General features: G+C 39.8%; 1 protein-coding gene across 9 annotated transcripts in view; it reads right to left on the minus strand.

The window, feature by feature from the left end:
- Positions 1–15,312, minus strand: part of MEIS2 (Meis homeobox 2) — a 211,338-nt gene that overhangs the window by 144,789 nt on the left and 51,237 nt on the right. For all 9 annotated transcript variants that reach the window (XM_077127405.1, XM_077127404.1, XM_077127402.1 and 6 more), the window contains exon 8: positions 4,011–4,156. In XM_077127405.1, the coding sequence (XP_076983520.1) occupies positions 4,011–4,156 (146 nt within the window). The remainder of the gene's footprint in view (positions 1–4,010; positions 4,157–15,312) is intronic.

Raw genomic sequence — 15,312 nt, forward strand, 5'->3', positions numbered from 1 at the left:
ATATAATCAATTAGCTACAAATTTGTGACCTTCTCCCCTAAAGTTGGTGATGCATAGGAATTTGAGAGGTTTTTTAACTGTTACAGTTGTAGTGGAACTTGTTCTCCCAAGAAAACTGAAGGTTAATGATTTTTGTCATATTGAGACTAAGATTTAACAATTGCTACAGTTGGTCTTTGTTAAGGTGGGGTTCTTTTTTCTCTGGGCCTTTTGAGGTATTCAGAATAGGTGACAATAGCTTGCAGTTGAGAACATATGTAGAGAGACCCCTGTGGCTTATTGGAAAAAGTTGCTCCATGCTGGTTGGGTGTTTGGAAAAAAAAATACAACCAGAGTTCTTTTATGTTCTGCTAGTTAATGAATGCATGAATGTCAAAATGGGCCAATGGCCCATTCAGGGGGCAAAGCCTTAGCAGCCCCCTTCTTTAAGAACACATCCTGAGATGCAAAATACATTTGCTTAACAAATTAAAATAATGAGATAATTCAATTAGCTTCTTTTTTAAAAAAGAAAGAAAAAAGGGTACATCGGGGATTATTGTAATACAAGAACAGGTCATACTGCACAAAAGGGAACAAACCAGTTTGAAATAATGTTAAAGAGACTAATAATGAAGGAATGCACAGTGAATCATGCACTTCTAAAGAAATTTACATGAGATAATAATTTAGACTACATCTATTTTCAGTGAGCAAGAGCCAACATTTCACTTTGAAAGTTGAAATTAATTAAATGACAGAAAAATATACTGGAGCATCTCTATTTCCAAGAATTTCCTCATGCCTGTTAGTGCATGTAAGAAAAGAAGTCTAAATTAACATGTCGCTAGTTAGGGGTCTCTATTCTTGGTTTCTGGGCGCAGAATTACAGCAGAGTAAATCTTTCAGATCCACCAGCTCATTAAAGATGCGAAAGTAAAAGTTTTACAGGACCATCCTCATCAAAGTTACTGAACCTCTTCTCTGCAGTGTCTGGATGAAGAAGGAGGGGATTTTCAAAGGCAAAGCTGAGGAGATTTTCCTTAAGATACGAGGGAGGTGCAGGAAAGGCAGGGGAGGGAAGCAGAAAGAACGTTTGGGAGACAAAGCCAGTGGGAGAAAGAAATGAAAGGGGACATGTTGTGAAAGAAGGTCATGGGGCGGAGAAAAATAAAGCACTTTCTGAAAGTAAAAAGAAAAGGGGGAAGGGAGGAAAAGATGACGGCAAGGCTGGGATGGAGCAGTGCTGCGACTAAATATCCCTGAGTGTGGAACCAAAACATATGAGCATGGGGAAGCGGCCCACAGCTCCTGCAAAATGGCCCTCTCATTTTACAGATGAGGGAACGGGAGGTCCAGAGAACTTGATGGACTTAACCTAGGTTTCAGCCAGAACAGAGATCAACTGAACCTGAAATGCAGGCTTCCTTCCTCCTCCAACCCCACCCCCATTCAGGCTATTTGTGTCCTCCCTCCCCATTCCAAGGACAGGTATTAATTAAAAACTTTAGTTGGACAGAGATAATTCAGCTCATATCCTTGTGTACATTTAACTGGGTGGGTGGGTATAATGCTTTACTGTTTGTTTGCAGCACCTTGCACAGTTGAGTACAGCCAGTATCCAGTAATCACCAGCTGCCACAATTCCTAGCCAGTGGCCATAGAGCTTGGTGGCCACAGTCCTGGAGGTGGGGACATGGGGCAGAAAGCATGGACCAAGCCAAGGCAGGAAATCCAAGAAGGGCTGTAGACACTTCCACTTGACACTCAACTCAGAGAGCACTGGTGATCAAGGGGACAGTTGGCTTGAAGGGTGGAGGGCACGGAAGGTTTTCTCTTTCCTGAAAGATTAGGGGCAGGGTGGGAAGCTTTAAAAACAAGTTAAAAAAAAAACAGCACTTCACTTCTGTCTACCACCCACACTCAAAACTCTGAGCTTATTGATGGCAGAGGTTATGAGATTCACATGCAACTGTTAAAGGTGCTAAGGATTTGAGCAGTCATTATAACGTGGTGGGAAAAGCAGAGCTGGGAATTAGGAGAAGTTGGGTGCCAGTCTCAGCTTGACCTTGAGCTAATCACTGCCCTTTCTGGGTCTCAGTTTCCTCGTTTGTAAACAGAGCAGCCAAAAATTCTCTAAGGTTCTGCTGTTCTGTGATACTGGTCTTGATTCTGGAAAGGTTGAAAACACATGTGGATACTTTCGTTTGGAAAGCAACTGTTGAAGTCTTCCCCACTCCTCACCTTGGTCCATCAAAAGGGACAAGCACGCAGGAAGACAAGAGAGAGGAAACCAAACAGGTAAGCCCGTGGGGGAGAAAGCAGTTTGCCAGCCATCCCCAGCTCGCCTGCTTTTCTCAGTTGCTACTCTAACCAAACAAACCTCCAGTTAAAAATGAGAAGCCCCTCCCCTCACACTCACTCGACTTCCAAATTAAAAACATTTTACAGGTTAGTAAATCTCCAGCTGAGGTGATGTAGCAAAGAACAGCTGTGAAGTAATTTTGATAATGATGAGAATAATAACCACATGGCAAGGTTCAGAGCTTTGCTGTTGCAGCTTCAGTGCTCCTGAATAGATAAAAGTGATTAAATACTCCTGATTATCCCTGACCAATATGTAATGGATTTACAGCCCTTTCAATTAGTCAGTATTTGCTTAGGACTCATTATTTTGTCTTTGGTTAAGTAATCAGCCCAGAGACCGCATGTTCTGTCTAATTCCTCTGAGCCGAGTCAGGGCAGGGCCCTGACCTTTGAAATGGCCATAGCTGAAGGCAAGAATAACCACTACCACGGCAGCGCCCTGGGTTCCTCCAGCTAATCCTGACACCACAGGCCTGATCGATACACCTTAGTTTGCTACTAATGTCCTTACATCAAAATGGCCGATTTAGGAATGTGAATCTATCACTTTTCCCTCCCTACCACCACGCCGCCCCTTGCCCTTTGTAGCTCTGCTAAGAAGAGCAGATCAGCAGCCACCACCATAAATAAAAGTGGAACCTTGTCCTGGATCCATGACACTGTAACTAATGTCATTCAGCATGGCAATACACAAGTTGGATAATCCAAGAAGACCTTCTGCTTTCAAGGCACTACTCTATTTTTAAGCATTAGCCTAAACAGAATGGCCTGAAAGCAATATTATAGCAAGAAATATACTCCTAAATTTTTACCATTTTCCCAGATTTTCCATATGAGCAGAAAAATATGAGTGCCTAGTTTCTCTGAAAAAATATATTGTAATTTTTTTTCATGAGTGTCCTAGCGCCAAAACCTATATGCAGATACGTAAAACCAAATGCAAACAGGAGGATAAAGAAAGTTGTTATTTAAAAAAATGTCGCACATAGGTAATCCCTTCCCAGAATGAATAGGGCTAGCTTTTAAGATAATGGACTTGAACAGCTAAAATATAATGTTTAGTCTCCACCTTACAAACAATGGCATAAAAGCAACTATAACCCTTCTGCATTTGTCATATAAACGCATGACATGTTTACAAGCTGCTTTGGTGATTAAAGTTGTACCTTATACCCTGAGCGTGGACACGCATGTGGCAAGACGCTCTTTTTGCCTCCTAGAGAAGTTGGCTTTTGTTAGCAGTGTAATCAGCAATTTTTGTGGATTCATGAGCTCCTTATAATCATTTCCCTAGTTGCAACTGCATTATTGGAAGTTGTTCTCAGATCTTTTAGCACAAATAATAAACGTACTTATGTGTACTGATTAGAGTCCTACACCATTTTGAATAATGTCCATCTCTGACTTACTAAAAAAAAAAAAAATGTTTCTAGGGGGTGCTCTTTGGATGGTGATAGTTAATAAAATCTTAGCTGCTCTGTTAGTCATCAGATTAAAAAAAAGGGATAAATTGCTCTGTTAGTCATCAGATTTTAAAAAAGGGAAAATAGATACCTTATAAAACTATATATATATATATATAACATATATATATATGTCCCTACAACTTGCTAGGAGAAAACAAAACAATGGAAAAAATGTTTTTCTCTTTCATCTTGACTTACTGTGAGATGCTGGAAGAGCCATGCTCTCATGATATTTGTTGCTACTTTGGGGAAAATGCCTCTTTTCTTCTGGCGTTTTTTGTCTTTGTCCGGGTCATCATCGTCACCTGTACCAGGTGAAGCTACACTGTTGTCTAAACCATCCCCTAGTAGAAAGAAATGAAAATACATTAAGAGAAAACATAGAAAGGATGCCAACAACAATGCGCAGCTAATGATGAGCTCAGCTAAGCTTGTTGAAAGAAATCCATTAAGCGGGTATATTCTCTTTCATTAAAGTATAATTGGAGACACAAATATGTAAAAGACAAAATTAAACCAGGCCTCTTCAAATGTTAATTTTGTGTGTCTCACACTTGCCCATATCATTAATTCAATTACAATTGTGCGCTTGACACAGTGCAGTAGCTCTTTGTCAATTATGGAATCCAATGTGGGAAAACCGCCATCAGAAAACCCATTTGGTGGAAATGCATCCCCATACCCATAGTGAGCACATACTGTAGGGCAATCAAGTTAAATGTTCTGTAGTCTATATATTCTAGGCTGCCTACATAGGTGACAGTAACTGTGTCACTGTTCATTGCACATAACACACTGCCTGCTCGGCTCCGCCTAGAACTGTCACCTCCTAAACACACACATTCACACACTCATCATATGACCCTGCACTCAGCATTTGCATAACATGAAAACTTTTAGCTCTCTGTACCACTGATCATTATCATGAAAAAAAAAAGATACACATCAAGGTAGGGTGCTCACTTAATCAGAACTTTCTATCAACGTCTTTCTCTTCTGTGCTTTTCTCTGGCATTAATTGTGCATTAGCAAAAATCATTTACTTTTAACAGTCATAGTTATTTTTTCTTGCCCTCCAGCAAAAATGCCTTGAAAGCCTGCCTGGAGGGCATCTAAATTATGTATCTGAAAAACTCTTCTGGCAAGGCATTGCAGGACCCCTACTTTCTTAAAATTCATACGAGCACGTCTTCCTGTTTTTGGGAAGGCATCAATCAAGAGCAGCAATATATGCCATATTCCTACATTAATATTTGAACTAATAACTTTTAAAAAAGGAAAGAAACAAGATCCGACTTGTGGCATAATCAAATGCAAAATAAATGAAGAATACTGGGACAGCACTGGGGCTTTATAGATGGCTGTGTTTTCCTTGCACATCATTAGCCTGGAGCCACACGAAAGAGGAAAACAGAGAAGTGGAGAGTTTATGCTCCCTGCTGGTGTTTAAGAAGCCGGGGTCCTGGAAGGACATCTGGGAATTGCGCTGAGATGGGGGTTTTTGTAATTTAAGAATAGACATTCATTAGCAGTAAATGCCATAAATCCCAGGCTAAGTAAAAACCTTGTCCAAGAAAGCCTAAAACAATAAACTCTGTGCTCAATGTAGCCTGAGCTAGACGCTCTGTAGCTTCCCGAGGAATGCTATAGATCCACCGGCTCATTTCTAGACTGTTCCCTCCTCTCGGAGAGCGAGTGCTGCATCTACATCATGCCCAATAGGCCACTCACCTTCTAACTTCTAGGTCTGCGCTATGGTCTGCCCTGTACCTGTTCTTTTCCTCTCTCTCCGCAAAAAAAAAAAAGCAAATAAAAAAACCAAACAAAAACAAACAAACAAACACAAACACACAAAAACTCAACCTGCTTTGACCAGAGAAGCAAAACAGCCACAGCAAAGAGCTGGCAGATTAATTTTATTGACATTTCCATTTTCACGGCAATGCGATACCCTCCATCACATGGAAGAGATGACCCTCACTATTTACAGACTGACAGGCCACTTCATTACAACCACCCTGCCCCAAGGCAAAGCAGCTCCCTTCCATCTGCCCAAACACTAGAGCATGACCCCGAAGTTGCTGTTCTCTTTTTCTTTGCCTTCTGTTATGATTCAAAAAAAAGCAAGTCAAAGGGACCCCCAAATAGTCAAAGACTTATCAGAGTACAGGGAAACAAAAGGCGTATGATTTTTTTTTTTTTTTTTGACTACTGGATATACGGACTCTAGTCTTCAACTCTCTACCCTCCCTGCAAACCCTCGTACATCAGGGGGTGGTTGCTTGCACAAGGAGACACATGCACACACACGCTCAAGCTTGCGCGGGTACACGCACTCACTCTTTCCACCCTGCCAAGGAACTGCTGCAAGGCAAATTCTCACCCACACTAATGGCTTCTGACTGCTCCTTGGCAACCCTAGCATTTTAACCTGGGTGGATGTGCTCTCCAAAATGCAGACACTGGAGCGATCTCATCAGCTGTTCATGTGACACAGATGGAGAGTGGCTATTAGGAGCCAGGCAGTGGGCCTTGGGGATCTGAGGTGCTGTTCTGTAGCCAGAGGCGATTTTGAAAAGCAGTACCCAGAGAAGAGGGGAAAAAAACCCACACTGCAAGTGCAAGTTTGAAGTCAGTCAGTCTGTCTGTCTACCTACCAAGAATAAAGATATCTTTGTCTCTTAATGTAAAATCTACATGGCTATCGGAATGTATATTTCATATAATGTGTATATGGAATATTTCTCCCTTCCATTTCTTCCAAATATAAAAACACACTCTGTAAACAATGCCTGTGTGTATATATTTCTTCCTAAGCACATATGGTTTCTGTGTATATGTTTAAGCTGAAATTGTCAGGATTTTGTTAAAATCTCATTTAGGTTCTTTTGAAAGATTTTTGAATATCTTTATTTTAAAAGGTTAATGGCTTAATTGAAGGAAGTTCAACAACAACAAAAAAGGCATTTGCCTGTTTAACCCAATCCATGACCTTAAAAATGAAAGACAGCATTGCCACAGTGCAATTTTCTTTTGCTTAAAAGCAAAGAGGGCTGGTAACACCTTCAAACTCTATGATTCACTATATTTAGCTCAAGAAAAGATAATATAGCTAGATTATGCATTCTTTGATGACCGACAAACTAGAGAAGACAGGTGCATTTCATAATTTTTACTTGATATCCGTACGTTTATCTAAATGTTGCAAATATTTGAATTTAAATCCAGTGTAACAAATAATTATTAAAAATGCCTATTTATATTAGTAACTAGATATTAGACACTAGATCTTTGCATTAGTATCAGTGTTTACGCCTTTACAGAAGGGAGAATTTTCCTCTCCTAAATACAACAAATGCCATTATTTTTCTTCTAAGGGACTTGTGAGCCAACCCCTGAGCAGAGGAGGTTGAGAAGAGCATAAAGGATATTGTAAAAAGGCAACTGTGTGATCTTCAGCCTAAAATAACATTTCACAGATAATGCTAGAGTTAGCAGCTCAGAGTGGATATTGTTTTCTTATTTTAAGGCCGTGAGTGTATATGCAAGATAGCTGGCAATCCTGGCACATGTACCAGAAGAGTATATGCGCTGAAAAGGTACCAGCATAAACGTATGTCCAAGAAGATACATGAAATAATAGTGCATGTCTCATCATCTGAAGTTATGCTTCAAAACTGTGAAATCCTGGAGGGCAGGAACTGTTTCTTTTTACCTGGAGTATCTCATCCACAGAAGAGAAGCTCATTGATTGAATTAATCAATGAGCTTTTCCAAAGTCCCGGGAAAGATAGATGGGACCTTCCCCTCTTTTTCGACACTACCCTCACTGGGGAAACTGCATTCATTACAGCACCTAAAGGATGAGGGTGGATTGCCTGTGTAAAAATAGTAGTTCTGAGCATGCCAGGGAGCAGTGCTTCTTTACAGAGCTCAGTGTCCATTAGGGGGCTTTTTGAAGATCTGAACCTCAGGCTATTCTACCAGCATTACCATCTCCGAAGATGAAAAACTAAGAAATACTGGGCATGTTTCTTTTAAAAGATTGTTAATCCTTGAATTAAGGGTATAGCCTAATTTTTGGCCAAAGATACTTAAAATAGCTGCGCATTACTGGAACATACTGAGTGTGATCATGGAAAGGAACAAGGAATGACTGTAAAAGATAGCACTGAAGTGGAAGAGATCATGAGAGGATATTGCTCAAAAACACAAGTCCCCAAGCCTTATCCTAGCCATCTGAATCAAAATATCCCAGGGTGGTAGCCAGGGATTTGTACTTTTAACAAGTTCCTTGGGTGTGCTTATGCAATCAGCCTGGCACTGGTTCTTTAATCGGCTTTTGGAGGCCACTGAACTGGATGGCCTTCTAACTTGAAACAAGATGCAACCTCAGGAACAGGTATGTAGTTAAAAGTCCTTTTTTAACTTCTAGGAATGGAGTTAGCAGTCCTAGTGGGCAACTGAAGTATGACTTGGGCCATACACACTGTAGAAAAGTCATGGGTTCCCAAGCACATGGACCAGCCCATATAATTCTTTCCTATTCTTTCAGTAGTGAGGATTTAAATAGGAAGAAAGAAGCTGTAGAGCATCGATTCTCAAAATGCAGTCGGGGGCAGCATCACTGGATGCTAGGAAATAGTGAGAAAGGCATATTCCAAGGCCAACCCAGACCTACCAAATTGGAAACTCTGGGAATGGGGCCCAACAATCTGGGTGTTAAGCTTTCTGGAGAATTCTGATGACTGCCCCAGTTTGAGAACCACTGCTGTACAACCCAGAGGACATCCGTTTGGTCTGCTATCCCTGGCTGTTGCCACCCCCCTTAACCTAATCTCTGGTGGGTCCTCCTCCTGTCTGAATACTCCAAAATATTTTAAGAGCACCTCGAGCTGGGTTTACACCCATGCTCTAGAGGAAGCTGCACATACTTTCCGCAGCTGGCAGAGGAACAGCATTGCTCTGGGAAGTAGCTCCTGCCCACACTTACCTATCAGAGCAATGCTGGGAGAAAGTCTCATTGCAGGAAGCTAAATCCTGGGATACTGTCAGTATCCGGGGGTCAGCATAATCCATTTCCACAGCCGTACACTCAGTGAATCAAGGAAGGGCAGGTGCACACACGGAGAGGGCCCTCCAATGACTCTGAAGCAGAAATTTCCTATCCATGAATTCTCGGTCACGAAAATGACACAGGCAAAAGGATACTGCTTCTTTTCATTGGCATACTGTCTTATTCTATTAAGCCAAAAATCTGTTTACAGTTTAGATACCAATTGCTAGTTTTGGAATAAAGAAATGATAAAAAAAATAGTGATGAGTCCAATGCCACAGAATGAGCCCTTCTTGCCGTGTCAAAAACACAGTATAACAACCGAGAGGGGCCTAGTTCATCGCCTTCTACCTGACACCCCAAAACACAGACATTTACCAGTGAGGAAACTGAGGCCAGAAGGTTAAATCCTTGCCTAGGGGTGCCACAACTCTGTGTAGTCAAGGTGAAATGGGAGTCCAGGTATGGTGGCTTCGGGTATGACTATCACTGGTTTTCTCACACCAATATTGTAAATTATCTTTTACTTTTCAAAACATTACTTCGTTTGCACCCTGTCACCCAGAAAGGCTTGCTCCTACGGGTAAAGGTCTAAGGCAAAGGAGAGGTTAGTTCTGGTGCCAACGGGCTGGGATTGAGCTAGAACTGGTCCAGGTTGGCTTCAAAATGAATTGTGCAAACTTTTCTCCAAAACGTCAGCCAGGGCGTGCAGGGATTTTAGATAGATTCAGTACAGCAAGTGTCTTTGAGACCCAAGATTTTTATAACAGATTTATTGTGGTCCACAAGGACACCTCATATGGACAGCATCAAACTGACCTTCAGAGCCCAGAGATGCCACAAATATTTGAGAATCTATCATCCATATAGTCAAGATCTCATGGGCTTCTATACCACCACTGCATAGGACAATTAAAACACTTCACGGAACTGTGATCAAAATGATGTATTCTTCTCCCTTAAAGATAAAATAATGTTCCTATGGTGTTTGGCATACTGTCAAACATCTAAAATTGACCTCTCGGTCTTGTATCTTTAGAGAAATAACAAGGAGAAATGAATATGCATTTTGGCTAATAGTTTTTATGCATCTTTTGGGTAAGCTGGTGTTTTATTTAATCCTTGCTTCTCCTAGTTTTAGACCACATTTAATATTTAAAGGCTCTCATATCAAATACATGTTAAGTAAGTAAAGGAAGGGTGTCTCGTCTGGAAGGATAAAGCTTTTCCATTCTCTTTTTTGATAAATGGAAATTCACTATATTCATCATCATTTTCTGCAATGTAAAGTCACTAAAATCACACACGCACACACACACACACACACACACACACTCACACATCACAGATCTTCTAAACGACCTCTTTCCAGGCATCAGGTATACTCATGAATACATGGATAGTTATATATATGTGTAGTTTTAAATCCGTATTAAATCAAGTTATAATGTAGTTTGCGAGGAGGTTACAAAAATGGTAGCTTCTTTAAATTAGTCACTTCTTTTAGGATGAACTGAATATCTTTAGCTGCGGCTATATATGTGTATATATATACACAAACACACATATATATACACACACACATAAATCTATACAGTACATGAAATGTTTTAATTTAATGTTAAATAAAGTAATCCCTTTTCTACACCAGTTCTCTAGCTCTGGAATATTTCCTCCTCTTCTTTATTAACACTGTTGTCACTTTCATTATCATCATTACCACAAGTAACTTTCATTGGGCACTCGTAATGTTCCTTATTTAATCCTCATAAAAAAATAACTGAATAAAGAGATGGAGGAGTATAACAGAGAAGATAGGATTTAACAAATAACTGTGGCTGCTGAATCATTATATTGATATTCCTGTTGGTCTCCAGTGTCTTGGAGCAGCTAGAAGAAAAAATGAAAAATCGTGGAACTGTGACCCATACCAAACTTCAAAATCTATTTTATAACTACTCGTTAAAATGTACTTGGAAATTTATTGCTTTTTTTGTACATATGCTATATTTCACAATTAAAAAGAGTTCGGAAAAAAATGACTAAAATAACTACTATCAACATTTTACAGATAAGAAAACTGAGATTTGGAAAAATTAGGTAACTTCTCAGAGTTCACAGAGTTAGTAATTGGCAGAGTGGCATGTGTACCCCAAAACCCATTCACCCATTATCACAAACTCTAGCCTGTACCTCAGATCACCAGGAGGGAAAAGAGATTGATGGGTAAGGTGTGTCGTTAAATCTCTAGCAAGTAAAGCTAGATTCTGGATTAGCCCACACTGCTCAAGAAGCAAACCCAAAGACTGTGAAATCTTCTCCAAAAAGTCAGCCAGTGCCTACAGGGGCTCTAGATACATTCAGTACAGCAAATACTCCTATAAATTCACATTTATGTCCCAAAGAGATATTGAATAATAGCACATTTAAAAATAATAATAAGAAGAAAGAATAAATAAATATGAACCAAGAAACAAGCAGATGAACATTTTCATATGACAGGCATATCAATTATCTATAGAGTTATTACTGTTTCCTACGAATCTAAAGTTCAGATTAAATGTGATTTTGAAACTTAGTAAACCACTGAATTTTAAAGACTTTTCTGAACCAAGGGATCTTGATTCTAGGCATTTGGTCCATTCTTCTTGGCCCGGAATGTCCTTTTACCTCAGTTTTTCCTTACCCCTTCCCATTCTTCTTTGCAGGCAAACTTCTATTCAACCTTCAAAACCCAGTGAAAAATGAACCACCTTTATAAAACTTTTCCCAGTTCACAATAATAGAGTTAGGGAACAATTCTCTCTTCCTTCAGCAGTTTGGTTTTACCTCTGCTTTACAGTTTATCTGTTATAAGTTTATATTTACTTTAAAATGTCTATATATTACTTTTATAAACTTCATATTTACTTCTTTGTTTTGCAATTTTTCTGTTTACTAATTTGTTCACTCAATGGTAAGCTTTTACAAGGCAAGGGCTATGTCTTACTCATTTTGAACCACAGGCCCTGATACAGAGTAAATACTCAAATGTTAGTGGAATGGACATATGGTAGGAAGAGTCTCTAGATGTATTTTTAAGACCCTATGAGAATGTAGCTTGTTTTGAAGAAACTGCCCATGAAGGAAGCTTCCTGGCTGTTGGGACTTGTTCTAATAATCACCAAGCCTTGGGCTCTCTCCCTCCTTCCCTTTCTTCTCCCTGCCCTACACATCTGAGACACATGTCATATTTTCTTCATGAAAAAAGATGCTCCATCTCAAATCTGTCCAATGGGGAAGAGAGAGTGCTGGGATATGCCAAGGAGGGCGCTGCCCATCAGCCAAGCTCTTCATAGTACTCAGAAGCATTCCAAGAAAAAATGAAATATAATGGACCCATTGAGCTGCAGCACACTACTTCGTAAACTCATTTTCCGTCATCACTTCTTTATGCATTTTCCTCTTAATAAAGTACCTTGAAAACAGGATTAAAAATACACACCCTCCTGCGGTCATCAGGGACAACCTTCCAGGAGTTTAATTTAGGGTACCCCACTGACAAACCTGCATCAGGGTTTCAAATGAAAAGCAAAAAAAAAAAAAAAAAAGAAAAAGAAAGCCTTTGCCTAGTTCTGTTTTAGAATATAGCCTTGCAAAGCTCACTTTCCAAGAATCATGAGCAAAATACGTCTTTTCCCAATTGCAATTTACCTTTTTTTTTTCTTTTTCATGTTAGATCAGGTCGGGATCGGGGAGGGCAGGGGTTATTGAAGATCTAGAAAGGTAGGGAGGGTGGGGGTGAGAGGTAGGGTGAGGGGCCAGCAGTGAGACCTGCTAATTACTGATCTCTTTTACTCTCCTGCTGTGCTTAACTGTCTGGACACGTCAAAGTGAAATTTTTCTGTGATTTTTCAAGTGACTAGTTCATGGCCCACTAGCATGGAGGGAAGCAGAAGAGATGAAATGCTTTCGTTTACATGCAACATTTACTAACCGTGTGGGTTTTCCGACATTAAAGAGAGGACAGTGACCCAGGCCACCTTTTTCACACTCAAAAGAGCACTGAAAAAACAAGTCTTCATCGGCTTACCTCAGGCTTCCCTGGTTCCGAACACCCTCCCCCCGGGGTATGAGCAGAAAGGGAAAAAAAGAGGGGATTTTATGCTCCTTTCTCTTCAACTTTTCAGGCGGTATAAGCAGCATTTAGCAAATTCAGCCCCAAATGGCTCCAAATGCTCAGAGCTGCAGGGGCTCATTCTTTGTTATCCTCTCTCTATTTACACAGGATTTACGCAGGGCTCTCCACTGAAGAGACCAAAAGCACTTCCATTCTCAGGGGCTCAGCCCTGGATGGTGACCACGGAGCTTCACCCTGGCCTGCGATGGGGGATTTCTGCAACCTGGAGATGGCAACAAGCTGCTCTCTAACCCAAGCGATCCCGAGACAACCTGGCTGCTTCCAGCAGCTGCACAACAGTCAGGCCCAAGGAGAGGTGATAACCCTCCAGAAGAGAAACGAAAACCCAGCCAAGGCTGTGGAAATGTGCGTCCAGAGACAAATAATATGCACTTTAAAATATGCAGCTCTATGATATAATGGAAAGTGGTGAGTGAAAAAAAAAATTCAAACTGTAGCTTGGATGAAAACCACTTCACCCACTGGTTGGAAAAATAAAGTGTAAAAACAGACAGATGGACACATATGTAAATGTGGCTGTGTTTTAGGCTTTCCCTGGCAATGTGAGTGTCGTAGTATAGTTTTGCACGCCTGTATTTTCCATATCATGTGGAATCCTGTTAACTGATGAGCAGAAACATCCTCATACTGGTCCTTGACCAAATTAGTCCCCTCACTTTACCAGTTAGAAGCCATAAAATGGCTTTGTTTATTGACTGGAGCTCTAATCCTTTATAGCAGGAGTGAACAGAAGCTTGCAACATTCTTAGCCTATTCGTCACTTAATTTGGTTATTCTCATTTGCAATATATATATATATATAATTTTTATTTCACTTATAAATTTTAAACTATTCCAAGAAAAGCTTCTATTCTCCTAAGACTCCCACAGAATTCTCTAAAGGACTGTACCCAATAGAAAAGTATATTCCTTTGCCATTATCATTCAGCCAATTGCTTAATCTCTGTGGTGGAGGATAAAAGAATGTACTTGTTACTAAGTTACCTGATGAGCACATATGAAAGTTCAGTGTATGTTCTGAAGTTATTCACTGTACATCATAATAAAGCTCTTCTGAGCAGTCTAATGATTCATTTTTAGTGATCTCTCAAATGTCCTTTTTCAGTTAACGCTCAGATTTTATTAAGGCAGAAAGCAGGGACAAATGTCCACTCAAGTCCCAGCTCTCAAATTTGACTCTACTTGCACTACACTACCTACAGCTAAAGCTTTTTTAATGTTCTGTTCACCTCCCCAGAGTGGCATTTCAGCTAACAGAGTTCACAATCTTTCAGCCCTAAACAGTAAAGGCTGCTGCTATCTTCAAGTCATCCTAGGAATGTGCCAGATACCATCATCTCCCTCCTGCTATACAAAGAACCAGAAAAAGAGAGAGAGAGGAAGAGAAGACCAAACTGATCAAGTTACCAGCAGCCCAGAATGCCCTTTCAGAAGGTTAATCTTTGAACCAGTAAATGTTATAATTAGGAGCCTTGAAGTTGCACTGAGGCTGGCCATTGAAATAAAGACCCTAAAAGAGAAAGTATGAATGGAGCACATCTCTTTCATCAAATGGTTTGACACAAGGTCACGATTTTTATGGGGGATTATACAAAAATGAGTTATGATATAAGAGTCTCTTTCCCACATCTCCTTCAGAAGAAAAAAGGTGGTTGGGGAGATATGTCTTCCCAACTTCACTTAGCTATGTTTCAGTACAAATTGTGAAAATTATGCAAATAACAATTTTGGCACCTTTGCTAGAGGAAAACATTATTAAATTATGCTCTAAGTATTTTGTCTGCGTTAGTAATTACTCTCATGTAACTGTAAATATAAATAGCTGTTATTCTGTTTAAATTTTTAATCATGCAAAATATTGTCACACAAAATGTCCTTCTGTTGCAGTCTAACTGGGATTTTCTTTTTTAAAATATCCATATTTAACTGAAGTGGACTATTTTTAGCATTGTAAAGTGTTTTAGTAAAGATAGCTGGCTAACATCTCTGAATCAACAGGTCTTTTAAGGAAAGATATGGCCTTTATAGTTGCAAAAAGAATTTCCTACACGAGGCAATTTATATAAAATATATATCTGACATTTTACACTAAAACTAGGATATAATTAGGATGTCTCCAAGAGTGTATTAATTTTATCAAACCTATGTCTTTCAGGTATGAACTGATAATAATATTCTCATTTTATCATTTACTATGGGATTTTCAGGTCTTATTGTCTCTTTTAGCATGCTTACATATTAAATGAAACATTAAACATCACTCA

This window comes from Tamandua tetradactyla, chromosome 14 (assembly GCF_023851605.1).
Source record: "Tamandua tetradactyla isolate mTamTet1 chromosome 14, mTamTet1.pri, whole genome shotgun sequence".
Classification (NCBI taxonomy): domain Eukaryota; kingdom Metazoa; phylum Chordata; class Mammalia; order Pilosa; family Myrmecophagidae; genus Tamandua; species Tamandua tetradactyla.